Here is a 27,780-nt window from a genome sequence, read left to right as displayed (position 1 = left end):
CCAACAAAAATGTCCCATCTAGATTACCATAGCACTATTTCAGAATTTACCTACATTAATTTAAAAGGCAAAATAGGCAGTAGTTCAAATAAGAGATAAAATTCGTCATGAGTATATTTCTTTGAATTCTTTCTGCTTTGAATTAACTGTACCTCCTAAAAGGTCGTTCCCTATCTCTATTGTTCAGTTCACAGAATTCCATTGCTCGGTTTACTTTACTTCAAAGAAAAACACAACACAGCAAGAGTATAAAACAATGAGAGTTTTAAAAAAAACAAAAAATCCTCAGCTTTTTTTAAATAAAGTTTAATATAGCATATGTATAATAAAGAATTATTTAAATAAGTAAATTACAACTTATTTCATTTATTTACTATGTTTGGATAAATTATTAAAATTTTCAAATGAGCATTTATAATAATTTACAAAACGTTTCAATATTTTTACAAACTACAAACACATTTTTGACTTCATCGCTTATTTCCTGTTGTTAAATTGATTTTTTTTTTTTTTTTTTCTTTTAATAAATCATAATTTAAGACACAGAACAAAACAAAATCACAGAGCATAGTCATTTGATTTCTTAAATAAATTATAAAAACTAATTTCTAATCTTATAATAATAATAACAATTATAAAAAATGTATGACAAATTGGCACATCAAAAATTTTACTTTGTCCCTATTTATTTCTTTATTTTTTTAATTTATTAATGAAATATGGCCATCTTACAGTTTATATCTGTTAATGGTATTTGTATTTATTCGTAAGTACTTGTCAATTAAATAAAGTAAGTACACTTATTTATTTATTATCCTATAAATAAATGATACATATATATCTTATACAGAAAAATTGTAAAAAAAAAGAAGATATTTTTTATAATATTCCCTTAATATTAGTCTTTTTTTTTACACTTTAATTCGATATAATTCAGTTTAAATGTTTTAATGAAACGGTTTTACTTCAATAATTGCACAGACATAGAATTGATCTGAATTTAAATATATGTGAATTATTTTTTGTGGTATAAAAATCCCTAAAAATTTTCTAAATTGGATATATATATATTTTTTTAAATTTCTTTTAATTTATTCATTAATATGACTAGCATTCCTTAACATATTCTTAAAAATTAAAAGAAATAACCATTTTTATGATTATGTTTAAAATGTAAAGATAGTGATTTTTTTTTTTAAATAAATATTCCATATTAAGTGTGATTGTCAAGATTTTTTGAACGTTGTATTTGAGCATTTATTGTACAAAGATCTTTTAATTAAATTTTACACAGCTTTATAAAAACAAATAAATGTTCGAATCTAATTGTAAAGATCTTAAACACAATTTATTGCATTTTATTTTTCTTATTACTTTTTAATAAATAATTTTTTTTTATCACAATCTTTTGTTGAAACATAATCACATAAAAAGAAGTATTTCATTAAAAAATTAAAGTGTTTCATTAAACAAATTATCTTAATGTTATTATAAATCAATAAAAACATAAATTATCTTATAAATTACAAAAAAGAAAAGTAAGAAAAATATTACCTTGCAAATAATTATTTACATCAAAATATTTACAATAAAATAAACTACAATTAAATTTCTTATTATTTACAGATTATCTTATTTCTTCGAAACTTTAACTACAAACTATAAACAATTTTTGTTTTATTTTTAACGGGATGGAATTACTTTTACAAAATTTATTTTCTCTTTAAGCTCTTTTCGTATTTAAGTAATGAGCAGGTAAGAAAACAAAAATAACTTACTTCTTTTTTTTAAAAAATATTGTTACTCAGTTGATCAGATTTTGGTTGCGGTACTTGAAATTTGCGTATTTTTGATTGAACTGATTCTAGTTTCAATTCACTAGTTTTAGCATAACGATTGCTACCATTTACTGAACGTAATTCACGTATAACAACTTTATTACTATTTGTTTCCTTAATTATATCCAGGCCGATACATTTTGGCGACGACTGGGATGTCATTAATTTAAAATTAATTTCATTATTATTATTGTTATTGTTATTATTGTTATTAAATACGGTTAATTTGTTTCTAGGTGTTCTTGTTCCTTCGGATAATCTAAATTTTGACATTGCTCTTAAAAATGATTCGTTACATTCTCGGGATTGCCATGCTCTTATCGTTGGCCTTTGATTTCTGTAACAAAATTAAAAGATTGTGTTTTTAGTAATTAAGTTATATAAAACTATTTGTAATTAAAACTTTAATGAAGTATTCTTCGAGTTTTGCAATTTAAAAGCCCAAAGTTAGCTTTGATTTATTTACATTTATTAAAACTATAAAATAAACAAAATGTAATATAATTTTTTTTTAACTACCTACCTAGCGGCTTCCCAAACGTTTAGACAAGATGAATAATGTCTAAGACCTTTACCACTTCCAAAATGAAAATCTAATGAATCGTCAAGTGAAATTATGCTGGAACGATCACTTGAGGAATCTATGGACATATCGCTAACGGTATCACTATTTGAATCGCCACTGCTAACTGATGAATTATCAGCTGAAGAATTGATTGATGGTGGTAGTCCTTCATCTTCGTCCACAACAATGGCTCGTTCACATTTAAATAATTCCATATGGCCATTAATGTAAGTGTTACGATACCTGTAAAAATAAAAAGAAAAATTAATTGAGTTAAAAGTTCAGTTATTAATTTCGATTTCATTTAATCCAAGAATTTTTGAATCAGTTCTTCCGCATAAATTAATACAGCTTTAAGATCCTTGATGTATTTTCATTGTTATGAAAACAATTATTGTTATGAGCATTATGACATTCAATAGTCTTTGGAGAGAGGCTAATTTTAATTTTGCAGATGTTAAGCTTTAAAACATTTTTGCGCAAGAACAACTTGAACATTTCAACTTACCTCAAAGTTGGCATCGTTTGCATTGCGCTAGCTCTATTTCTTCGAGCACTGTCCGTCCTTGTAATTCTTGTAGTTGGCGTTTTAAGGTCATCCTCTTCATCTAATCGCTTCACCAAATTCTCCATATTGCTTTTAAATGAACGCCGCCTTTCTTGTGAAAGACCTCTATCATTTCTTTCGGTTCTTAATATTGGTATCACTATTTCTGGCGTTGATGATATGATAGTAGTGGTGGAAGTGGTAACTGGTATTGGTGTTTTCGGTATCGGTGGTGGTATATTATTATTTTCTGGTGTCCTAACATTTTCTATAACAGTCGTTGTTCCTTCATCAGTCTGTACTTCGCTTGGTATTTGTATGGTTAATGGTTTCTTTGAAGGCACCGGCGTTCTCGGCATAGGAACTGGAGTTATATTTTTAGTAATTGTATTTGTAGCTGATTGCGTTGTACCTAGAGTAAGCGATGTAATTGTTTCACCAAAATCTTTAGTAAACCAAGCATGTTCCAGGCATTGTCTTGCTGTAATTCGGTCACTGAAAATAAAAATGAAAAAAATGATTAATTACTTATTGATAAACCACCTAATTGGGCCATTTTTGAGGGTAACACTAAGACTATAAAGTTGGCCATTAAATCAACTTATTGTAATCTTGAACTGAATTCAACTAAGTCTCAAAAATAATTGATTATGGGTAAATAAATACCCCTGTGTCAAACGGGTCTCATCCAATTCTACCTTTTCATTTGTTTACATCACTTTTTTTGGCGTTTTAGCACTACTAGCCAGGGGCGGCTTAACCTATAGTGCAGGGTGTGCAATGCACACGGGCGCCGCCGTCTCAGGGGGCGCCGCGGCGCTCCCTGAGACAGCTAAGAGCATCGTCTTGGACCATCATGGTACAACAATGATATGACAGAAGCGGCCAGCCAGCGCGGTGGCTTATCAAACGCGAGCGCCCAATGGGCGGCTTCTTTTTCGAACATTTTGTTTCAACTCAAAGTTAATAGTTATAGCCGCGGGGGGGGGGTCAGGCCTAGGGGGCGCCAGGGTTTCATTGCACACGGGCGCTACACGAGCTAGAGCTGCCACTGCTACTAGCCATCTTAAACTTGATTCATAGTGGTGAAATATAGGTTCGAACCAAGTTGCTTGATATTTTATACCTTCTCTAGAAGGTAACCTTACTTGGCATTTTATACCTTTTCTAGAAGGTAACCTTACTTGGTATTTTATACCTTCTCTAGAAGGTAACCTTCTTGGCATTTATACCTTTTCTAGAAGGTAACCTTACTTGGTATTTTATACTTTCTCTAGAAGGTAACCTTACTTGGCATTTTATACCTTTTCTAGAAGGTAACCTTACTTGGTATTTTATACCTTCTCTAGAAGGTAACCTTCTTGGCATTTATACCTTTTCTAGAAGGTAACCTTACTTGGTATTTTATACCTTCTCTAGAAGGTAACCTTCTTGGCATTTATACCTTTTCTAGAAGGTAACCTTACTTGGTATTTTATACTTTCTCTAGAAGGTAACCTTACTTGGCATTTTATACCTTTTCTAGAAGGTAACCTTACTTGGTATTTTATACTTTCTCTAGAAGGTAACCTTACTTGGCATTTTATACCTTTTCTAGAAGGTAACCTTACTTGGTATTTTATACCTTCTCTAGAAGGTAACCTTCTTGGCATTTATACCTTTTCTAGAAGGTAACCTTACTTGGTATTTTATACTTTCTCTAGAAGGTAACCTTACTTGGCATTTTATACCTTCTCTAGAAGGTAACCTTACTTGGTATTTTATACCTTCTTTAGAAGGTAACCCTTTTTTAAAATATAACAAATATCAATTAATCAATTACAAAATCGATTATAAATAAGAACGAAAAACTAAAATTTCACAATAATAAAATCAGGCTGAAGAGCGCCGATACTTTGAATGAAGTAATGAGAAAATATTAAAATGGTAGAATTTGATGAGTCTAGAAACATCAATATCATTTTGGTGAAAACATGGATGAAATGTGAAGAATTTGAATGACGGAATACTTTAAGCATTTCTCTTGTACATTTTTGAAAACAGAATATTAGCAGAATTGTGATCTGAAGGACTAAGAAGTAATGAAAACATTTCTGAGCTTCACGTTTGGATCAGGGCTTAAAACTAAAGTTGCAGCTTACTTTTTAAGATCATTTCATAATAAAATTAAGTTCAAGAATCTATCCCTCATAAGAACCATAATTTTTGTGATGTTTCTCTTAAACAACTAAGGTTTATCTTGAGATCAAAATATCTTACTAAGAATAAATATGCGTAAGATCCCTCTTAAGAAATACAGTTGGGAATGAGAAGAGGAAATTATTAATCTAAATTTCAATTTAGCAATCAAAAAATTTACCTCGGATTCTTGACCATAAGTTTAATCATTAAATCCTTAGCTTCTTCAGAAATGTCCTCGAATAGTTCATCCGGAAAGTCTAGCTTACACTGTGAGATATTGCAAAATGTCTCCTGTTTGTTCTCACCGCCAAAAGGAGAGCATCCAGTTAATAAGACGTACAATAAAACACCAATGGACCTGTTCAAAAAAAACAAAAAAATCCATCATTAAAATTTATCGTAAATTTTGGGTTATACAAATAAATGAAGTTATCCAGATAATTTCTCGTAACTTCTCACAAATGTAACTACTTATGTGGAAGTCGCTTCCACACCAAAATAAGTACAATACATGATGACCCCCAAAATAGCTCACATTAAGTTAAGAACAAAGAAGCATTCAGTACAAATCAATGTTGAAAGAAAAATTTGTAATAATTTCAAAAAAGAGAAAATGTTCAACAGGTGCCATATTTTTTTTTTATATGATCAGTAGAAAATTAAATTTGACGTCAAAAATTTCAAATATGCCGTAGACAAATCTCTTATCTGAATATTTAATAAACAGATTATATCTACAGCCTCCATAAAGTTTCACTAGATATGAAAAATATTTCTGGTATTTGGTAAATATTTGTATAATATATGCTATTATTTTCTTTTCTTAAAGACAAAAATCTAAATGAATTCCACTTTTTCTTTTATAATTGAATGTAAGCACACAAGTAAAAAACAAATTCTTACCACATGTCTGTAGCAAGGCTGATTGGTTCATAGTTTAATACCTCTGGAGCTGTAACAATAATAAAACAAACATTTTAATACTCAATACAATAATTATTAAAAACATATTATTTTGTTCAAATAAGTTAGATTTATTCTTAAGGAAATGTTATTAATAAGGAACTTTAGAGAAATATTCCACCAAAAGATAAGAAACAATATAGTATTCAATTAAATAAGCACGGTGATATAAACCTTATATTTACATTTCTAAACATCTTTATTGTAATGTTTACACATTAAAGAGAAAAAGAAATGCTTTTAAATTTAATTAAGAACTGTAAAACTCCCAGCTTTAGTCTTATAATAATTTATATTATTTCTAAGTAAAGCTATGTTGATTTCTTTTCATCAAATACAGCAATTTTCAAACGTTAAATTCAATTTAAGTTGGAAATGGGAGAGAAATTGGTAAATACTACTGTTTGGTTATTGATTCGCTACTGAATATAATGTCATTAGACTGTGTTTAAACTTGGTATTATAATTATCGTTATAAGCCATTTTATTTTATTATTAAAACTTTTTTCTTTAATGAGAATACTTCTCTTTTATTCCATAAACTTTGCATAATTTTAGAATAATTTTTAAATTATTTTATAATGAGAAGATAAATAGTTCATTCATTCATGAACTACAATTGTAATAATTGCAAGCATAACTTTCACTATAAATTTCATTAACAGAATAAAAACTCACGACTGATTATCGCATAAACTAATAAGCGTTATGGCTTTATTATAGTATGAGAAATTTTTAATAACAAATAAATAAAAACAATATTTAATTAAAAGTTTTGGAATATGATACGCTATTTGCTACCATTGTTATTATTATTGTTACTATTAAGTGTTCTCAACAAATATAACTGTAGCATCTTTGAATAAAGATTACATAAGCTGATGATACATATATGTAGTAGTTATTTTTGCTGGCCTTATTAGCATGATGATTGCCTTTATTTACAACCTAAATCATCACGAAATCTGGATTGGAGAAGTCATTGTTATGATTGATATGGAGAAAAAAAAAGTTTTTAAAACTTAATACGTAATGTTTTCCCAAAGTAATTTGAAGATTTTATATTTATATCAATTTAATACAAAACTAAATCGAAGATTCTTTATTTATATCAATTTAATACAAAACTAAGTAATTTAAAGATTCTTTATTTATATAAATTTAATACAGAACTAAGTAATTTAAAGATTCTTTATTTATATCAATTTAATACAAAACTAAGTAATTTAAAGATTCTTTATTTATATCAATTTAATACAAAACTTAAGTAATTTAAAGATTCTTTATTTATATCAATTTAATACAAAACTAAGTAATTTAAAGATTCTTTATTTATATCAATTTAATACAAAACTAAGTAATTTAAAGATTCTTTATTTATATAAATTTAATACAAAACTAAGTGATTTAAAGATTCTTTATTTATATCAATTTAATACAAAACTTAAGTAATTTAAAGATTCTTTATTTATATCAATTTAATACAAAACTAAGTAATTTAAAGATTCTTTATTTATATAAATTTAATACAAACTATTATTTTTCTTTTCAACCTGTTTTGCAGATAGCGAACTGGTATCCAAATGTTAGCATTCACCAATTTCAGAGACTCGAGAACTGACGCCCTTTTTGTGCTGGCAATTTTTTCAATTATTATTCCCTAGTTTATTTATTTATATATATATATTTTTTTTAAATACGTTTTTGTCCAACATTTGTTAAATCTATTTTATAGTTGCTAACTTGTTTTTCCATATATTGTTGCAAACTGCATTTTATAGCACATTTTGTTTTCACAAATTGAATTGTGAATCTACATTGAGGTATTGGAACTGAAATGATGCGATAGAATTATTTCTCTATTATTCATATCCAATAGGGAACTATGGCCCAAATAACTACCCTCAATCACAAAAATAACTGCAATAAGCGCAGATTCTGGGACAAAATGCCTAATATTTATGGATTATGTCCACCCCCCTTCCAAAAGAAAACACTTGAAACTAAATTGTCTCGATAATTTTTATACTTTACTTACCAACATAGTCCGGTGTTCCTAATATCTCTCTAACATCTGCCCCTTTACTAAGGTACCTTGAAATACCAAAATCGCAAAGTTTAACTTCACACTCCGGGAATGTACCAGTTAATACCAAATTTTGGGGCTGTAACAAGCAAAGGAAAAAATAATTATTACAGGTTACTTTTTTTTATTTTTAATTTTGTAATAATAAATTTTTATTCCCACAGGAATTGTTACAATTCTCTCTTTATTGTTTAATAAAAAGTGCAATTAATAAACAAATTGTTCTAGATATTTATTGTTTTAGTGATAAGAATAAAAGAGAACAAACTGAATGATGTTTAAAGAATAAAATGTGCGTATTTACTTTGTACGCAAATTAGCAGAATAATTTGCATTGTTAATATTATTTTTTTTTACACGTTTATCTCATCTTTTCAAAGTAAATTTTGCCATTTTTCTGTTTTATAATTTTTAATCTATAAAAAAACGAAAGTGCATAATGATGTTATCAATTAAAAACAGTAAAATACGCCCCCACAAAGATAGCGCTGATTATGTTGCTGATAATATTTAATGTCACCAGCCTGACGGATGACTGCATTTTATGTACTTTTAATAGTTTAGTTTAATATAGTGTTTAAATTAAAAATGATAGAAGTTTAACCAAGAAAAAGTAAACACTACTAACTTTTAAAAAAAACAACACAGCAATCTATTTTTAGACTCCATGTGAAGTATTAGGCTATAAAATCGAAAGGTTATTAACTGCATTGCTGCACATGGTCAGTTTCTTTTAATATGCTGTTTACTTTTACTTCAAAACATATTGAACGCATAATGTGGGCGTCCCCAGATGTTGCATTCAAATAGGTCGGTGGCTCCCCACCTAATTCACGTGCATATCCTGGTTCTTTCTGCCATTGAATTTAACTAAACAATAGTTAATCCCATTATATCCATTCATTTTACGAAAATACGAATGAACTTGAATTATTACTGTTGTTGCAGTAAAATTTAAGTATTAGGTTTAACCATTTTGCTTGCCACAGCTAGAAACAGTGGAATGTATTCATGCGACGTAAAAATCGTTTAAAACGTTTAAATATCATTTTGAATGTTCACACAATACAACTGCAAGTATTTTTGTTACAATATTTATTTATTTTTTACCTTGATATCTAGATGAGCCACATTGATACTGTGCAGATATGCAATACCATCTAATATTTGCTTCATAAATGATTGCACTTGACTCTCTGATGGTACTTCATCGCTATCCAGTAACATTTGAAGTTCACCACCGCAAGCACTGGAAAAACAAAACCAATAAAGTATGCACATATTTGAACAGCGTACAAACAAAATATAATTTTTAAAAAACGAATTATTCCTATTACTGAGTTTAACAGATTGATGGAATTGAGAACTTTTAATTGGGTGATAAACTGAGAAGGTATCTGATTTCCATCGGAATCTAAGGATCTTGAGACAATTAAAGAGAATCAATATAACTTGTTCGATTCTTTTAGAAGAAATACTTAATGAGACAATTAAAGAGAATCAATATAACTTGTTCGATTCTTTTAGAAGAAATACTTAATGAGACAATTAAAGAGAATCAATATAACTTGTTCGATTCTTTTAGAAGAAATACTTAATGAGACAATTAAAGAGAATCAATATAACTTGTTCGATTCTTTTAGAAGAAATACTTAATGAGACAATTAAAGAGAATCAATATAACTTGTTCGATTCTTTTAGAAGAAATACTTAATCTATTTAACCGAGATATCCAATTCAGTTTTGAATAGTCGCAATTTTTTTTTTTTTATCTTCTTCTTTTAATGATTTAAGGCGCGTCAACATCTCAGGTTATTGGCGCCCGGTGCTTTTTTCAGTGCACTGCCGGCCTTCGGACAGTGTTCTCTCGTTACAGACAACACTGCCCATCACCGAACAGGTGAGCTGTAAGAAGCTCCTAAAAAGAGAAAATCTAAGAGTTAGCAGCTGGATTCGAACCCGGGACCTCCGCGTGGGAGTCCAGTACGCTAACCGCATAGCAATAGTCACTATTGTCTATAGAAATATTTGTAGTTTCTCTTTTTCTTGTGAAACTTATAATTATATTTAATACTAACATTAATAAACTAAGATTGATAACCCAAGTGCGTGTAGCTAATAAACAAAAGTTCTGGTATATACCTGGATAGAAATAAATTTCAGTTTAATTCTAGTCGCTCCTGTAAGCTATTTACTTTAAATGAACCTGTCGATTTAGTTAATAGCATTTTAATTTGTCCAACTTTTGCAACATTGAAGGAAAAATATTTATACAAAATAAAGGGAGGAGGGAGGAGCCATTAATAAATTTACTAATTGTTTATTTTAATTTTCTAAGTTTTCTATTTATTTTCTTGGTAATTAAACGATAATTGTACTTATATTTTTATTGTTATTATTAAAAGTTCTCATTAATTAACATTTTTCAGTGTTGGTAGTATTATTAGTTATTTTCTACATACACTTAATTATATTTTCTTATATCCTATATTCTTTGTTCTCTTTTGTATATTTGAAATTTAGTTAGTATCGCTCTTCTTTTTAATTCTATGAATTAGATAATTAACAGGCAGGGCAACTTCAGTACGAGGTGTGGCTATTAAACAACGAAACTGATGCTGCTACAGAAGAACTATGCATACGCCAAATCCTAACGACCGACAGCTGTGCAGCGTAAAGCCTTCTCTTTCGATTGCAGCGCCTCACGTGTTTGTAGAGAAATCTGTCTGACCGGAACCGTCTTTTGTGTAAGAGATGTTAGTTTCGTTTTGCCGAAAACATGATACTACACATGTAGTAGACCAACGAAACTTATCTTTTATTAAAAGAAGTTTATGGCGATGAATGTTGAATCACGTGCGCAAGTTTTTGAGTGGTTCAATCGTTTACAAGATGGCCGAGAAGACGTCGGAGATGATAACCGCCCGGGTCACCCTTCCACGTCCAAAACGGATGAAAATGTCGATTATAATTATTAATCAACATTACTACCGGTGAGGTACTTGCTCAACTCCGTGAAAGAGTAAGGAAAAAACGACCCGATTTGTGGAAGAACCAAGTCACGGGGTTCTCCATCAAGACAACGCGCCGGCTCACACTGCATTGTCTGTCCAAGACGCTTCTAGCCAAGTACAACATCCCAGTTTTAGGCCATCCGCCTTATTCGCCTGTCCTGGCCCCAAGTGACTTTTATCTGTTCCCTTAAAGTCAAATCTGCATTAAAAGGAACACGATTTCCAGTCCGTTGAAGTTGTGAAAGAAAAAGCGGCTCGCGTCATTCAGGAGCTCAAAGAAAAGGACTTCCAGTACTGTTTCGGAGGGGTGTATATTGAAGGTGATAATAACTAAATATGTATAAATTTAAAATAAAATGTTTTTCAGCAATAGTCTCGTTATTTAATAGCCACACCTCGTATGTCTCTGACTATAACATACTTTAGTTTCAAGCTACCATTTGCTCATTTAAATTTCCAGTTGAAAAGAAATTAAAACTAATCCTTAGTAATTTAGAAGTAATTACAAGTAATAGACAAAGCAAACGAAGTTAAGAAAACCCTAGTCCACGTCCAACACAATCCTCAAATGATATTTTTGGAAACAACCAGTAAAATCGATTTTAACACTAAAAAAAAAAGTATAGGAAACTAGGAAACCTATCTTGGATTCATTTAGGATTATTGCAAAGATACAGAGACAACATCCGGTATTTAAGATAGTCTTTTTTTAGCGCGTCCCTAAAAAAATAAAATAAACGAAAGACTATCAAGCACAAAACTTTCACAGTGTTTCCATTTCGTCCCCTTCACTGTACACCATTGTGCTGTGTGTGACCTCCAATATGTTACAAAGATCTAGTCCACAGTCAAAGGATACAGATGTTTGTGATGACGTAGTTTGTATGTATAACCTTCTTAGCTGTTTACCATAATAAAGTGTCTAGTAAGTCAGATTTTTTGTTTTTTGTTTAGATACGAGTTTAGCCATCTTTAAAAGATGTCTTTTTTTTTTCTTTTTGATAATAATCAGCGTGTTTTAATACAGAATTTAATAAAGAAGAAGTTATAAAAAGAATACAGCATGCAACATTAAAACGCAGTTTTAGCTTCTCAGCAGGCTTTACATTATTTTTCTCTTCAGTTCCAGGAATAAGGTATTTCCGTACCAACATACTGTTTAATTAGTGCTTAAGCTTTCTTAACTAATAACTAAAGAGAATCTTTCCCAAGCTGATCTTATTACTAAGATTCTGTGTAATTACAAGTCATCTCTTACTTTCCGAAAACGAATATTATATGCACTTGACATTTGAATAAAGCTAAGAACAGGATACGTCAGCAAAGACAGAGCCAGGTTTGCTGATTCCATGATAGCAATTCTAGGTAAATACTTGGAAAGGATAGTTGTTATAACATGGGCGCTGCTCACACTTAATGGGATTTCAGTTCCATTGAAACAATAATTTATGACAATTTTAACATGTTTTAACATGAAAAATCTAATTTATTGATTAAAAACAAATTGCTTTTTTGACTACTACGTAGGGTTGCCAACTGCCCTTTTTTTTTTTGGAAAGGACAGTCCCTTTTTTTAACACCTGACGTCCTTGCCCTTTCTTAAATTAGGAAAGGACGCCTTTTGTCCTTTTTTCAGATATTATTCACACAAATCTAATTTATTTTATTGCATTTTTGATTTAAGTTCTAACTTCCGAGACTTCTTCATTTGGCGTGTTGTTTTTCTGTTCTGACTGAACTGAATAGGTCAACAGGTTATTGATGTAACAATGAACAAAATGCAAAAAAATGGTGCAGGATTACAGGTTTCTGATCAATTATACTCTTATGGTAGGTGAATTCCTTTCATAATGCCGACGCTGTTTTGAGGCCTACTTTTTTGCAATTAATCACAGATTTCTCCATCAATTTTTAAAATAACCACTATTCATGGGATATCTTTCGAAAGGTGATTGTATGTAGGTGTTTTTCATGAATAGTGCACGTTTTAAACTTATATAATATTTTTGAGAAAAATGAAGTCAAAGTTTTGGAGAAAAAATTAGAAACTTACTATTTCTTATGTTTGGGCCACAAAGTGAAATACTTAATATTATTATTTTGGAATATAAATTAGCTTATTTAAAAGGAAATTTAACCTTCTTTCTAATGAGCTTATTGAAATTGCTGTAGCTTTAATAGTTTGAGAAATATAGACAACTGTTTGCTAAAAAGTAGTGATACCTTAAAAAAACATAAAATTAAAAATATCTATAAAACGGAGCCGAATCGAGCCATAGTTTATATGGAATTTTTTGTTGCAAATGATGCCCAGAATCGGCTCCCGAAGTAACGGTATTCTTAATGCTGAACACCCTGTATATTCCCGGGCCCCAAAATCCTGTCGACTGCGCTGAATGTACCTAATTTTTTTAGGGTGTCTTTTTTTGGAACTTTATGGAGTTGGCAACCCTACTACTACGTCACCTCATAAGTCTGAAAGGCATCAGTCGCCATTGCTAGGGCATAACCTTTTTACAAAAAAATCCATTCAACTTTAATACTTTATACTATTTAAACTAGTATAAAAACTATCCTACATGACAGTTGCAATCGTCAAAAATTGCAAGGTAAACAAATAAACCAAACTTACGACAATTTTTCTGTGTTATAGAGTGTAACCTCACTTTCAATGTTGTAAAGTATGTTATAATGTGTAACCTTCCTTTTTGTTTACATTATTTTTTGTTGCAACAACACAGATCAAATAGTGACGGGATTGGTTAAAGGGTTAGCCAATACGAGATTCAAACAATTCTTATCCTAGGGAGCTTCTTACAGCTCAATGTCCGGTGATGGTAACCAGAGAATATTGTAATGGAGTCCGGCAGTGCTCCGAAAAAAAGCTCTGGTCGCCAATAAACTTAGTTTTTGCAGCGCCTTAAATATCACACAAAAAAAAATATATATAAACAAAATAACTTACAGTTCTAACAACAGAATCATCTCGCTGTTCGATTCAAATACTTGATGCAGATTAACAACTCGATTACAGGGTTTACACGCTTCTAGCACGGCCACTTCGTGTAAGATTTCCTTTTTGTTATCTTTAGATCTATTACGTTTTTTGAGGAATTTCGCTGCATATTGTCTGCCAGTATCTCTTTCACGACATCTTCTTACCGCTGCGTACTTCCCTCTGCAACAGAATACCATAAAATTGAAATCATTATTTGTATATTGTATTTATTCTTTTGTAGCCATCAGGTGGCGCCATCTTGAACAATTAATATAAATACACTAATTACATCAGAACAATACATTAAAGAACACAATATGAGAACAAAATAACAAAAAAGACAATAAATAAGCAAATTGAAGATTAAAATGATGGAATAAAATATAGAAAATGAAACAAAATAAAGCTGGCTATGTATAAATAAAAAATATTTTGAACACATGTTATGAAAGCACGTGAATTTACAATAATACCTCTTAACATCTACAATCGAAGTTAAGCTTACGGGAAATTAAAGCTATGTATGTACACGTATATTGTAAGGCGCCACGGTAGCCGAGTGGTTAGAGGCGAGACCTGCGAAGCTAATATGTATTGTGGTACTGGGTTCGATTCCCGGTCTTAAGGCCTTAGATTTTATTAATTGGTTAATAAAAGAAATTTACAGTAAAGTATGTTATCTAGTCGCCTCCGTCCACGACACCTAATTGGTAGTTGGACGTTAAGCTTCGCCTGAAAAAATAGGCGATTATTTACTCGTATTTGTATTTATTAATATATAAACTCCTTAACAAAAACTTAACTGTTTTGAAAGTTAAGTATAAGGGTTGATTAAACGCCAAAAGGTGCACAAATCAGCACGTACCCAACATTTCATTAATACTTCTAGTATCATATTTTTAAGAATGTATAGACGTCACACAGACCCTTGTGCTGGCCTTTTATCACCCATAAATATTTTTCTGTTAGAATAATAAAAGATGTATCTCATCGTTATAGTTAGTATTAAAGAAGGCACTTCATTTTAACTCTATTCCAAATTATTCTTGTGATTTATCTTTATTCTGGAATAATCATTACATTTTACTCGCATATTAAGGAAGAAAAAGGGAAAGTTGGAGTTGGTCTTTTACTTTTGTAATTTGAATTATGGAGTTAAAACGAAATTTCAGTCTTGAATTCAACTTACGTGAGCAAAAAATTACGTAGTTAATTACAAATAACTAATACTTGTAATTATAATTAATTTATTTTCAAACTTTCAATTTATTGTAGCCTTTAATTGAGTACCTTGTTGTAAAGAAGTTTTATTATAAATACAAATACAGTCGGGTACAAAATACAGTACACTTGTGTTAAAAAGTGAAAGATTAAGTTGTTTTTATTCTTAGGTAGCAATCACATCTCTCCTTAATAGAACAGTGGTTCAAGAGATGGGCTATTAAGCTTAATGAAACTAAGAACGCAAAACATCACCTTCACTCTTCGGCGCATTACTCTTCCTCCAGTCTTCTATAACCTAACACCTCTACCAGTAGTGAACGTTGCCCGGCTACCTCGGGCTTTACTTAGACCGAAGACTTTCTTGGAACCCCCACACTAGACTTAAAAGAACAGAACTGAACAGAAGCTGTCGACTACTTAAAAGACTCTTAGACGACAGATCAAAACTCTCTCTGGACAACAAAAGACTGATTTATACTTATATTTTGAAAACCATCTGGGCGTATGGAATAGAGCTGTGGGGTTCAACCAATCGCTCCAATCTCCAAAGGATTCAGTCCCTTCAATCTAAAATACTTCGAACTATTTTACGCGCTCCATTTTATGTCTCCAACCTGACTATACACACTGAACTTTTTAACACCGAAGTTGCTGAAAACACGATACAGAAAACTCCACTTCAGCCTGCAATCTCATACAAAATCCTCTAGCTCAAAAAACTTTCTTCTAGAACTCTTCCTGATAACCCGGACTAGACGTCTTAAAAGACAGTGTGGCCTCGTGATCTCCTCTCTAGTGAAGAGCGTGGACTAACCATGTAATGTTTTGGAGTGTTACCACTGGGATAACTTCTCCACTCATTTACTTCTACTGTTCACTGTTATCACTATTACTTTTAGCGCTAACGCGTTGATTGTAGCACAATAGACGTAAAAAAAAAAAATTTTTAGGTGATTACAAAATAGATGAGGCCAATTTTCACTTTTTGACTCCTTTTCGCTTTGAAAATACAAAAAGTTGATAGATTTTAAAAGGTAGAAATAATTTTAACAAACGCCAGATGTTTTAAGATTTGTTTTTTGTATTTATTTTGAGAAAGAGCGATGTCAAGATTTTACCACCCAGGCTTGCTAAACGTTACTTCTTATTTTTTTTCTAAGCTCCCCTATATTTTTTTCACCTTCAAAGAGCGGATATCGTTTGAAGATATCCTTTACAAACTATACATTTAAGGGTAGACAGACGTCACACAAGTGGTTTATGGGGAAAAAAATGATACACCCTTAACACATTTGAAGGGCATATTTACCTAAAAAGAAGAAAGTGTCCGACAGTTTAGACAGAAGAAATGAACACTACACCTTATCAGATCTACTAAAGCAATTAAGGAAACAGCCCAAAGGTTATAGTTGGTGGTTACCTAATACTAAGGACTTAAAAAGAACAAAAAACAAAAGAAGCGAAGAAGAACTCATCCATTACCTTTCACACCCTTCGTTGGGCCCTTTCTTTCTCTGTGTGGCACACTAAACACTCTTCAAAAACCCAAGCCAATTAAAATGATATAATGGAATCGATTACACAACATCAAACTGAAATTAAGTCGAATGAAAAAAAAAGAAAAGTAATTGCTGTATCTTTAAACCTAAATTATAATTCGATAAGCGCTATTAAACTAAACGTAACATCCAAAAAATACATCTCACATTCTTGTACACGATTAGAGGGCGACCATCTTTAGTGTTGTTCCATTATTAAGCCTTTTTTTAATGTTGTAAATGATGATTTTATTATATTTTTATTTATCGTTATACCTCTTTAGGTTAGTTTTGTTTATTCTTTATTATTGATTTCTCATTTATTAAAAACACACAAACCCATTTTCGTTATCACGTTTTCGCGTTTAACCTTCCAGCGGGCGCGCCCAAAAAGTTACAAAAACGGGCGCGCGTATCTCACAGATAAACTTTGGTATTTTTAAATTTTTCTATAAATAGAAGAAATGAAATTAATTAAATAACATCTATAATTATTAATAATGAAATAACAAATAAAAAAAGAGTCAGAAAACGACAGTACGAGGGTCGTTTGAAAAGACCGTGCAAAGTCAGAGAGATAGCACCACTGGCGCGTATCGAGGTTATGTTTAGTTAGTAGCATCTCTTGGAAGAACACACACCAAGTTTCAGCCAGATCGGTCTATTTCTTTGTGTTTGGCATTCGTTTGAATCGAGGAAGTCGAGTGATTTTCAAAAAATGGACGAAAAAGAATTTCGTGTGTTGATTAAACACTACTTTATGAAAGGAAAAACGCCTCAGGAGACTAAAGAGAAGCTTGATAAACATTATGGTGACTCTGCACCTTCGATTAGAACAGTTTATAAGTGGTTTCAAAATTTTCGGAGTGGCCATATGGGCACAAGTGACGCTGAACGTTCAAGGACGCCCTGTTGAGGTTACTACTCCAGAAATCATTGATAAAATCCATGATATGGTGATGGATGACAGAAGTGTAAAGGTGCGTGAGATTGCTAGTGCTGTGGGCATCTCGAATGAACGGGTACATAATATTTTGCATCAACATTTGGACATGACAAAGCTATCCGCAAGATGGGTGCCGCGATTGCTCACGCTTGACCAAAAACGAAATCGTGTGAAGTGTTGCAAGGACGGTTTGCGGCTGTTCCAGAAGAATCCGCACGACTTTAAGCGTCGTTTCGTCACTGTGGATGAAACATGGATACATCACTACACTCCTGAGACCAAAGAACAATCTAAACAATAGGTTACCAAGAGGGAATCTGCGCCAAAAAAGGCGAAGACCGTTCCTTCGGCCGGAAAGATTATGGCGACTGTCTTTTGGGATTCGCAAGGAATAATCCTCATCGACTATCTGGAAAAGGGTAAAACTATTATAGGTGCATATTATTCATCGTTATTGGACCGTTTGAAAACCGAGCTGCAAGAAAAACGCCCACGATTGGCCCACAAAAAAGTCCTTTTCCATCACGACAACGCACCAGCTCACACCTCAGCAGTTGTGGTCGCAAAATTAATGGAAACAGGGTACCAACTCGTTTCACATCCCCCCTATTCTCCAGACTTGGCTCCCTCGGACTACTATTTGTTCCCCAATATGAAGAAATGGCTGGCGTGAAAAAGATTTTATTCAAACGAGGAGGTGGTTGCAGAAACGAATGGCTATTTTTCAGACTTGGACAAATCCTATTATTCGGAAGGGATTAACAAACTAGAGCAGCGTTGGACGAAGTGTATAAGCCTAAAAGGAGACTATGTTGAAAAATAATAAAGGTTTACCCCAAAAAATTAAGTAGTTTTTATTTTTGCACGGACTTTTCAAACGACCCTCGTACTTTTTATTTTTTACAAGCCAATAAGTGTAATTTTACAATCACCATGTTCATCCACTAGACTGTCTAAAAGTTTTCACAGTTATTTCCTCCTCGTATCTGAGATATACAATGTCTTTTTCTGTCAGTAGAAAACAATATTCTCATAAACAATGTAGAAAATAGTTCAATTTGATGAACACGTATAAAAGAAAAAATATAAATAATTGATAAGTCAGGAAACTTCCTCGAATGGTCGCGAGTATAATGTCAGGCACGGATCGGCAATTGCAAAGAAATGTAAAACCCCAAACAAGATAAGATTTTTACTGAAGGAAACTAGTCATGAGGGTGTAGCATTGCTTAAAGGACAGCATCCTTCGCCGCTCCGTCACTAAACTACGATTATTTTAGTCTAAGCTTGTATCTGTGAGATACGCGCGCCCGCTGGAAGGTTAATAAATATTTCTAGGTTATCTGAGTTCAAAAAAAATGGTTCTATTTAACTGAAAGAAATTGGTCACAAAATTTGGAATATTAATTAAAAATCAAAATTAGATTATACTCGGCCCGTTTTATGATAGGCCTTGAAGTAATTTTAGGAAAATCTATGCCTCCTTAATATTAAACATAAAAGAACAATACAATAAAAAAATCATCAACAATTTTAAAGTTGACTGTACATTTTATTATGTTAGCAGTTATAGTATACGATTAAAGAAAGTAGTTAAAGAAAAATACTTACAGTCTTCAAGAAAATTTACTTATCTTCTTGTAATTTTCATTTTCATATCAACAATTTGAGAAAAATTCTACTTTAAAACCTTACAGTAAAAAAAAAAAAAAATTAAAATTATATAAAAGTGTTGAGATTATGAGACCCATATTCTAGTAGAATCTAGCTTAGTAATAAAATTGTAGAGATATGAACATTAATATCATACTTTAATTTAAAAAAAAAAAAAGCACCTTCTAATACATAAACTGTAAAAAAAATTATGGGGAAATTACGTATTATTGTGATTACATCACTGATGTCCAGCTTTTAGAACATGTACATACGTATAAGTAATGGGAGAAGTAATTTATAAAATTCATATTATATAATTTGTATTTAATATTTTTAATATTAGCTATGACACTTCCTTGAGTTGTTTAAATATTAATGAAAAGTTAGGTTGACAATAGGAGTTAAAACTTAAATTTTTGTTTTTTTAGAAACTTCTTTTATCTCTGGTAAGCAAAAAACTTTATTAAACTAAAATATTTTTTAATGAATTTTCTGATTATTATTTTTGTTTAATTTACCGCTAATTAACAATAAATTGCATTATTATTTTTTAATAAATAAATAAATCAAGGCATAATGCTCCTCCAGTAGTTTAAAAAAATACGGAAGTTGATTTACATTAATAATTAGTGATCAGTGATGCATTACTAAAACGGAAACATGTTTTATGATGAATTCATTATGAAAAGAAAAAGTAATATTAGATATTGAAAAGATACGTTTTTCGCTCTCTACCTAAAAGAAATTGAGTTTCAAAGAATATTTGTTTAAAAAATAAAATAGAGAAATCAATCAAAATAACGGGGAATCGTGATAGTTGCCATGTTTTGAATATTACGTATTCAAGTGCCATCAATTTGAAAAAAAGATAATTAAAGATTAATATGAATGTTATAAACTCAAAAAAGTTGCTTCAAAATTTTCAAAACGAGGTGAAAAAACTGAAATCTGTTCATTGAATAATTTGGAGATCTGGTTGCTACAACATTATACGTACGAGGGTCGTTTGAAAAGTCCGTGCAAAAATAAAAACTACTTAATTTTTTCGGGTAAACCTTTTTTATTTTTCAACATAGTCTCCTTTTAGGCTTATACACTTCGTCCAACGCTGCTCTAGTTTGTTGATCCCTTCCGAATAATAGGATTTGTCCAAGTCTGAAAAATAGCCATTCGTTTCTGCAATCACCTCCTCCTTTGAATAAAATCTTTTTCCCGCCAGCCATTTCTTCATATTGGGGAACAAATAGAAGTCCGAGGGAGCAAAGTCTGGAGAATAGGGGGGATGTGAAACGAGTTGGAACCCTATTTCCATTAATTTTGCGACCACAACTGCTGAGGTGTGAGCTGGTGCGTTGTAGTGATGGAAAAGGACTTTTTTGTGGGCCAATTGTGGGCGTTTTTCTTGCAACTCGGTTTTCAAACGGTCCAATAACGATGAATAATATGCACCTGTAATAGTTTTACCTTTTTCCAGATAGTCGATGAGGATTATTCCTTGCGAATCCCAAAAGACAGTCGCCATAATCTTTCCAGCCGAAGGAACGGTCTTCGCCTTTTTTGGCGCAGATTCCCCCTTGGTAACCCATTATTTAGATTGTTCTTTGGTCTCAGGAGTGTAGTGATGTATCCATGTTTCATCCACAGTGACGAAACTACGCTTAAAGTCCTGCGGATTCTTCTGGAACAGCTGCAAACCGTCCTTGCAACACTTCACACGATTTCGTTTTTGGTCAAGCGTGAGCAATCGCTGCACCCATCTTGCGGATAGCTTTGTCATGTCCAAATGTTGATGCAAAATATTATGTACCCGTTCATTCGAGATGCCCACAGCACTAGCAACCACGCACGCACCTTCACTCTTCTGTCATCCATCACCATATCATGGATTTTATCAATGATTTCTGGAGTAGTAACCTCAACAGGGCGTCCAGAACGTTCAGCGTCACTTGTGCCCATATGGACACTCCGAAAATTTTGAAACCACTTATAAATTGTTCTAATCGAAGGTGCAGAGTCACCATAATGTTTATCAAGCTTCTCTTTAGTCTCCTGAGGCGTTTTGCCTTTCATAAAGTAGTGTTTAATCAACACACGAAATTCTTTTTCGTCCATTTTTTGAAAATCACTCGAGTTCCTCGATTCAAACGAATGCCAGACACAAAGAAATAGACCGATCTGGCTGAAACTTGGTGTGTGTTCTTCCAAGATATGCTACTAACTAAACATAACCTCGATACGCGCCAGTGGTGCTATCTCTCTGACTTTGCACGGACTTTTCAAACGACCCTGAATAAATATGTGTGTTGGGCAAAGACATTTGAAGCCATGTGATAATTAGTATCAAAAGCTTGTGGATTAATATATTAGAAGTGATAATAATTATATATTACATTACAAGATATTATTATTTTTAAGTTAAGATGCGTCAACAACTCGGGGTTCGTTGTCGCTCGCAGCTTTTTCAGTGCATTGTGGCCAGTATTCTCTCATTATAGGCAAAACTGTTTATTAGTGGACAGCGAAGTTGGGCTAATTTACAATATACTGTTTTTACATCATTAGAGGGGTTTGGTTTGTCTTCTGTCTTGTCTGTTCATGGACTGTTCATGTCTGTTTAATGATGTAATATATTACATCGTAAATTAGCCCTGAAGATGGACCTAGTCCCTAGGTTGAAAGCTCTGGCATAATACAAGTTTATAATGACTGAAACTGGCATTTATTTTTCATCCTATTGAAACTATGATTCAGTCACCAAAAATAATGAACAGTAAGTAATATAAGAATGTTTAATCGGAACTTATGAAGTTTCAAGGAGCTAACTTATAAGTTTGAATTTGAAGTTAAGCTTGGATATTAAGTGAATGTCCCTCAGGAACTATTTTACCTAACCGTGAGCGTCCGAAATGGGTTTTTTGTGGAGAAGTTCCGTTCTTCTGCTGTAATAAACGGATTATTCAAATTGTCAGTTGTCAATTTACAAAAAAAAATGTTTCAAGGAACTTCATAATCTTGAAACCTCTGTGACCCAATTTGGCTTCTATTCTCCTTTCTACCTTCGAATAACCTGTCCAATACTGGGTCTCATAGGATCTTTTAGTTACTCCTGGATACTCAACGGGTCCGTTTCCTTCTTCTTTACAAGGCGCTCTAACATGGCTTTTCCCAGGCTTCTCTAATTTAATGCTGTATCCTCTAACTATTCTGTATACCAAGCCATGCTCTTCTAGCATATTCATCCCAAACTTCACCTGCAGTTTGGTCCTTCCTCTACTGTCTTTCTAGGCACTGCGTCCCACGTGACATTTATGGCCGCAAAGTCTATCCAAGTCTGATTATATGTATATCAAACGATGCATGGCCGCTGGAATGTATTCATTAACTTCCCCATGTGTACACTTTCTCCCAGATTGCTGCTTCTCTCTAATAATGTTGTAGAGAACTATTCTCTAAAAACGTTTATGGCAGATTTTTAGTGTTAAACCCTCCAGTTTTCTGATCTGTGAACCATGAATAAGAACTGGCCGAATTAGAGTCGCTCTTGTACGTATTTGTTTTCCACCATTATGACCTAAATTGATGAACTTCTTATCAAATAACCCTTTGCTTCCTTTTCATAATGTGATATTCTAGAACAAGGAAGGCTCATCTAATAATGAATCGATAGAATAACAACGTAAATATATTCTAAGAGTTTTTTCGCCCAATTGCCATAGTTTCGAATTGTGAAGTAGTTTCTAAGTTTTATATTATCTTGAAAATAATTTAAATAAATCAAATTTGAGAAGCTAAATAATTCTTTATCTATCGCTGAAGACTGTTTTACAATAACTAAGTCAATTTTAGTTTATCGCTAAAAGAATCGCTAAAGATCTTAACCCAAACTGATTAAGCAAAAAAGCTAGCAAATCAATTTAATTAAACGTTGAAACTGTGCTTATTTAAACTCATAATTAAAAGCTGATGTTTTTAATTAGTTATTAATAAATTTGTCGTCATTAGACCTAGACTTTGTGGAATGAGGAATTAAGTCTTAGTGCAAGTTTAGAAGAAGAAGGAGGTAATCGTCAACGTATGATGTTACAGGCGCCAGACATCTTGTCATCTTTAAAAAAAATATATATTAGTTTCTGAACTAGGACATTAGCCTGTTAAATAGGAGGAATGTAGTGCAACATTTGATTCCCTAGTTTGGTTCTCCTCATTTTTACACGGGACAGATTCTCTTTATAAAGTGAGGTTTTTGGTGGCTGGCCAACTTTGGAGAGTTGGTTGGTTGGATATATGGTCTTACGTCTTATTTCTAAAACATGTGACTAATCCGCTAGAATTATATTGAAACTAGAAGAGGGAAAACATTAGTTCATCTTAAAATAATTTAGAAATGCTTTTTTGAAAGATTATTTTTAGTTACTTTTAAATATCATATTCATAAAATGTACAGGAAGTTATTCAAAAAAAGGTATTTAACCTGTCTTCAAGAAAATCTCCTCGTAAGATATGGTCATCATTTTTTCATTTTAAGATAATGTATTAATCATCATATTTTATTGCCAGAGCTAAATTTAGAAACTGCTACGTAACATTTAGAAAGTACATTCTAAATCAAGTCTTCTGAATAAATACCTTAAAAATAATGTTAAACTAAATTATATTGGTCATAACAAAACCTTTAAATCGAACTTTTATCAGAAATGACTTGTCCTTTTTAAAGGAAAAAAGTATTTACAAGTTTTCATGATCAAGAGAGAGATAAGTTACAGTAAGAGGGTTAGATTCTTCCGGATTCCTGGACATTCCTGGATCTTCAAGGGAATGTCAAAGCGATATAGCGAAGGGAAATTGCAGGCTGAAAGAATTTATGAGGTTCTGAACGGAAGTTAGAGGAGGAGACATTCACAAAAGTTTGGTACAAGGAGATACTAGTGGGATCTAGGAAAGAAATGTTCCTAAGGATCCTGTTGATGGTGCTCCTGATTACCTCAGGAGGGAGACCAGCATCTTCTGTACAGTATAATCGCTTCTTGCAAGCCAGGATATGGGATATTTGGGCACAGTATTAAGCGTGAATCTAGGACTGTTAAAGGTCAGCGATACGAGGTGTGGCTATTAAATAACGAGACTGATGATGCTACAGAAGACACTATGCATGCGCCAAATCCTAACGACCGACAGCTGTGCAGGGTTAAAGCCTTCTCTTTCAATTGCAGCGCCTCACGTGTTTTGTAGAGAAATCTGTCTGACCCGGAACCGTCGTTTGTGTAAGAGGTGTTAGTTTCTTTTTGCCGAAAACATGATACTACACAATGTAGTAGAGCAACGAATTGTCATGAAATTTCAAATGATACTTGGTAAAACCGCTACTGAAACTTATCTTTTATTACAAAGAAGTTTATGGCGATGAATGTTAAATCACGTGCGCGAGTTTTTTGAGTGGTTCAAGCGTTTCCAAGATGGCCGAGAAGACGTCGGAGATGATGACCGCCCGGGGTCGCCCTTTCCACGTCCAAAACGGATGAAAATATCGATTATTAATTAATCAACATTACTACCGGTGAGGTGCTTGCTCAACTCCGCAAGAAAGAGTATGGAAAAAAACGGACCCGATTTGTGGAAGAACAAATCACGGGGTTCTCCATCAAGACAAACGCGCCGGCTCACACTGCACTGCATTGTCTGTCAAGACGTTTCTAGCCAAGTACAACATCCCAGTTTTAGGCCATCCGCCTTATTCGTCTGACCTGGCCCCATGTGACTTTTATCTGTTCCCCCAAAGTCAAATCTGCTTTAAAAGGAACACGATTTCAGTCCGTTGAAGCTGTTAATTAATTTTTCATCCCATCTTCTTATATTACCCAATAAATCTTTGAAAAAAATACATTTGACATTTGTTTGAGCGATTTAAAAATAAATAAGTAATACTCTCTCTAAATTCTGTTTCAATTCCTTGTTAAAAAATATCAGTTACCAAGAGCGAATATTTTGTTATCATTTTATGAGAAATCTTGTTACTTGGAATTAGGCTACAGACTTACCAAGAACTATCAAAACAAAAAGGCTTTTATATATATATATATAAAACCTTCACAGTTAATCATTGGATGATTGAATTCAGAGTATGAGATATTCAATTTATAGGAAGACAATTATAAAGAAAAGAAAAAGAACAGCATAAAAAGAATGTGTATAATATATAAAGACGATAAAAGTGGCGCCAATATTAAATCATCCAACAAATATGGCCGTCTTAGTTCGTGTATTTATTATTATTCTTACTGTATCAAAAATCCTTACACTATTTATGATTATATAAATATCGAGGCACAAGTTTAATGAAGTAGTAAAGAGACGATAAAAAAAAAAAAAAAAAAAAATAGAAAGCATGCGTCAGCTTTCACGAGAGAGGCTCCTAAAAGCAAATAATGTCACCCTTTGCCTCTTGGGTATCTAATCTTTTGCGCCGGCGTCAAACCGTTCCCTAAAGAAACGTACAAACGCGCGCTGCACACCACTAATATTGATTAGACCAGAAAGTTTTGGTTTTTATTTTATAATTATTTTTGTTTTTATTTAAATCGATTTTATAGTTCGATTCAATTTTATAACTTAATCAAGTTTTAATTTACGTTTACGCTCCTTGTTTTTGGGGCAATCAGCGTTTATTTATGAAACAGAAAAAGTAGCACGATGTGAGGAAGTGTAACGCTCGTTTTTTCAATTATTAATGAGGAGATTAGTTACAACTTATAGGAAGGGTGTGACTCTTTTTTATGACACAAAATTTCACAGAAAAGTTATGACGTGTGCTGGAAATAAGTCAGGTGACATTATCTTATCGTAAACCAACTACAGGATAATATATTTGTTTAACTAACATAATATTGCATTTTTTCTTTACTAAAAGTACGAGGGTCGTTTGAAAAGTCCGTGCAAAGTCAGAGAGATAGCACTACTGGCGCGTATCGAGGTTATGTTTAGTTAGTAGCATCTCTTGGAAGAACACACACCAAGTTTCAGCCAGATCGGTCTATTTCTTTGTGTCTGGCATTCGTTTGAATCGAGGAACTCGAGTGATTTTCAAAAAATGGACGAAAAAGAATTTCGTGTGTTGATTAAACACTACTTTATGAAAGGCAAAACGCCTCAGGAGACTAAAGAGAAGCTTGATAAACATTATGGTGACTCTGCACCTTCGATTAGAACAGTTTATAAGTGGTTTCAAAATTTTCGGAGTGGCCATATGGGCACAAGTGACGCTGAACGTTCAAGGACGCCCTGTTGAGGTTACTACTCCAGAAATCATTGATAAAATCCATGATAAGGTGATGGATGACAGAAGAGTGAAGGTGCGTGAGATTGCTAGTGCTGTGGGCATCTCGAATGAACGGGTACATAATATTTTGCATCAACATTTGGACATGACAAAGCTATCCGCAAGATGGGTGCCGCGATTGCTCACGCTTGACCAAAAACGAAATCGTGTGAAGTGTTGCAAGGACGGTTTGCAGCTGTTCCAGAAGAATCCGCAGGACTTTAAGCGTCGTTTCGTCACTGTGGATGAAACATGGATATATCACTACACTCCTGAGACCAAAGAACAATCTAAACAATGGGTTACCAAGGGGGAATCTGCGCCAAAAAAGGCGAAGACCGTTCCTTCGGCCGGAAAGATTATGGCGACTGTCTTTTGGGATTCGCAAGGAATAATCCTCATCGACTATCTGGAAAAGGGTAAAACTATTACAGGTGCATATTATTCATCGTTATTGGACCGTTTGAAAACCGAGCTGCAAGAAAAACGCTCACAATTGGCCCACAAAAAAGTCCTTTTCCATCACGACAACGCACCAGCTCACACCTCAGCAGTTGTGGTCGCAAAATTAATGGAAACAGGGTACCAACTCGTTTCACATCCCCCCTATTCTCCAGACTTGACTCCCTCGGACTACTATTTGTTCCCCAATATGAAGAAATGGCTGGCGGGAAAAAGTTTTTATTCAAACGAAGAGGTGATTGCAGAAACGAATGGCTATTTTTCAGACTTGGACAAATGCTATTATTCGGAAGGGATCAACAAACTAGAGCAGCGTTGGACGAAGTGTATAAGCCTAAAAGGAGACTATGTTGAAAAATAAAAAAGGTTTACCTCAAAAAATTAAGTAGTTTTTATTTTTGCACGGACTTTTCAAACGACCCTCGTATAGGATTTATTGAATAATATTAG

At 32.6% G+C, this 27,780-nt stretch overlaps 1 protein-coding gene across 3 annotated transcripts in view; it reads right to left on the bottom strand.

The window, feature by feature from the left end:
• Positions 1-461: 461 nt before the first annotated feature.
• LOC141447075 (uncharacterized) overlaps positions 462-27,780 on the bottom strand; it is a 170,510-nt gene continuing 143,191 nt past the window's right edge. For all 3 annotated transcript variants that reach the window (XM_074114256.1, XM_074114257.1, XM_074114258.1), the window contains exons 2-9: positions 14,160-14,372; positions 9,291-9,429; positions 8,133-8,259; positions 6,035-6,083; positions 5,310-5,489; positions 2,912-3,445; positions 2,362-2,646; positions 462-2,175 (exon numbers count right to left, since the gene is read on the bottom strand). In XM_074114256.1, the coding sequence (XP_073970357.1) occupies positions 1,788-2,175; positions 2,362-2,646; positions 2,912-3,445; positions 5,310-5,489; positions 6,035-6,083; positions 8,133-8,259; positions 9,291-9,429; positions 14,160-14,372 (1,915 nt within the window). In that variant the 3' untranslated portion in view covers positions 462-1,787. The remainder of the gene's footprint in view (positions 2,176-2,361; positions 2,647-2,911; positions 3,446-5,309; positions 5,490-6,034; positions 6,084-8,132; positions 8,260-9,290; positions 9,430-14,159; positions 14,373-27,780) is intronic.

Source organism: Rhodnius prolixus, unplaced genomic scaffold (genome assembly GCF_049639745.1).
Source record: "Rhodnius prolixus isolate KJV_2025 unplaced genomic scaffold, Rpr scaffold_7, whole genome shotgun sequence".
NCBI lineage: Eukaryota > Metazoa > Arthropoda > Insecta > Hemiptera > Reduviidae > Rhodnius > Rhodnius prolixus.
Note: the sequence above shows the minus strand (reverse complement) of the source record. Positions and strands in the feature narration are given on the sequence as shown.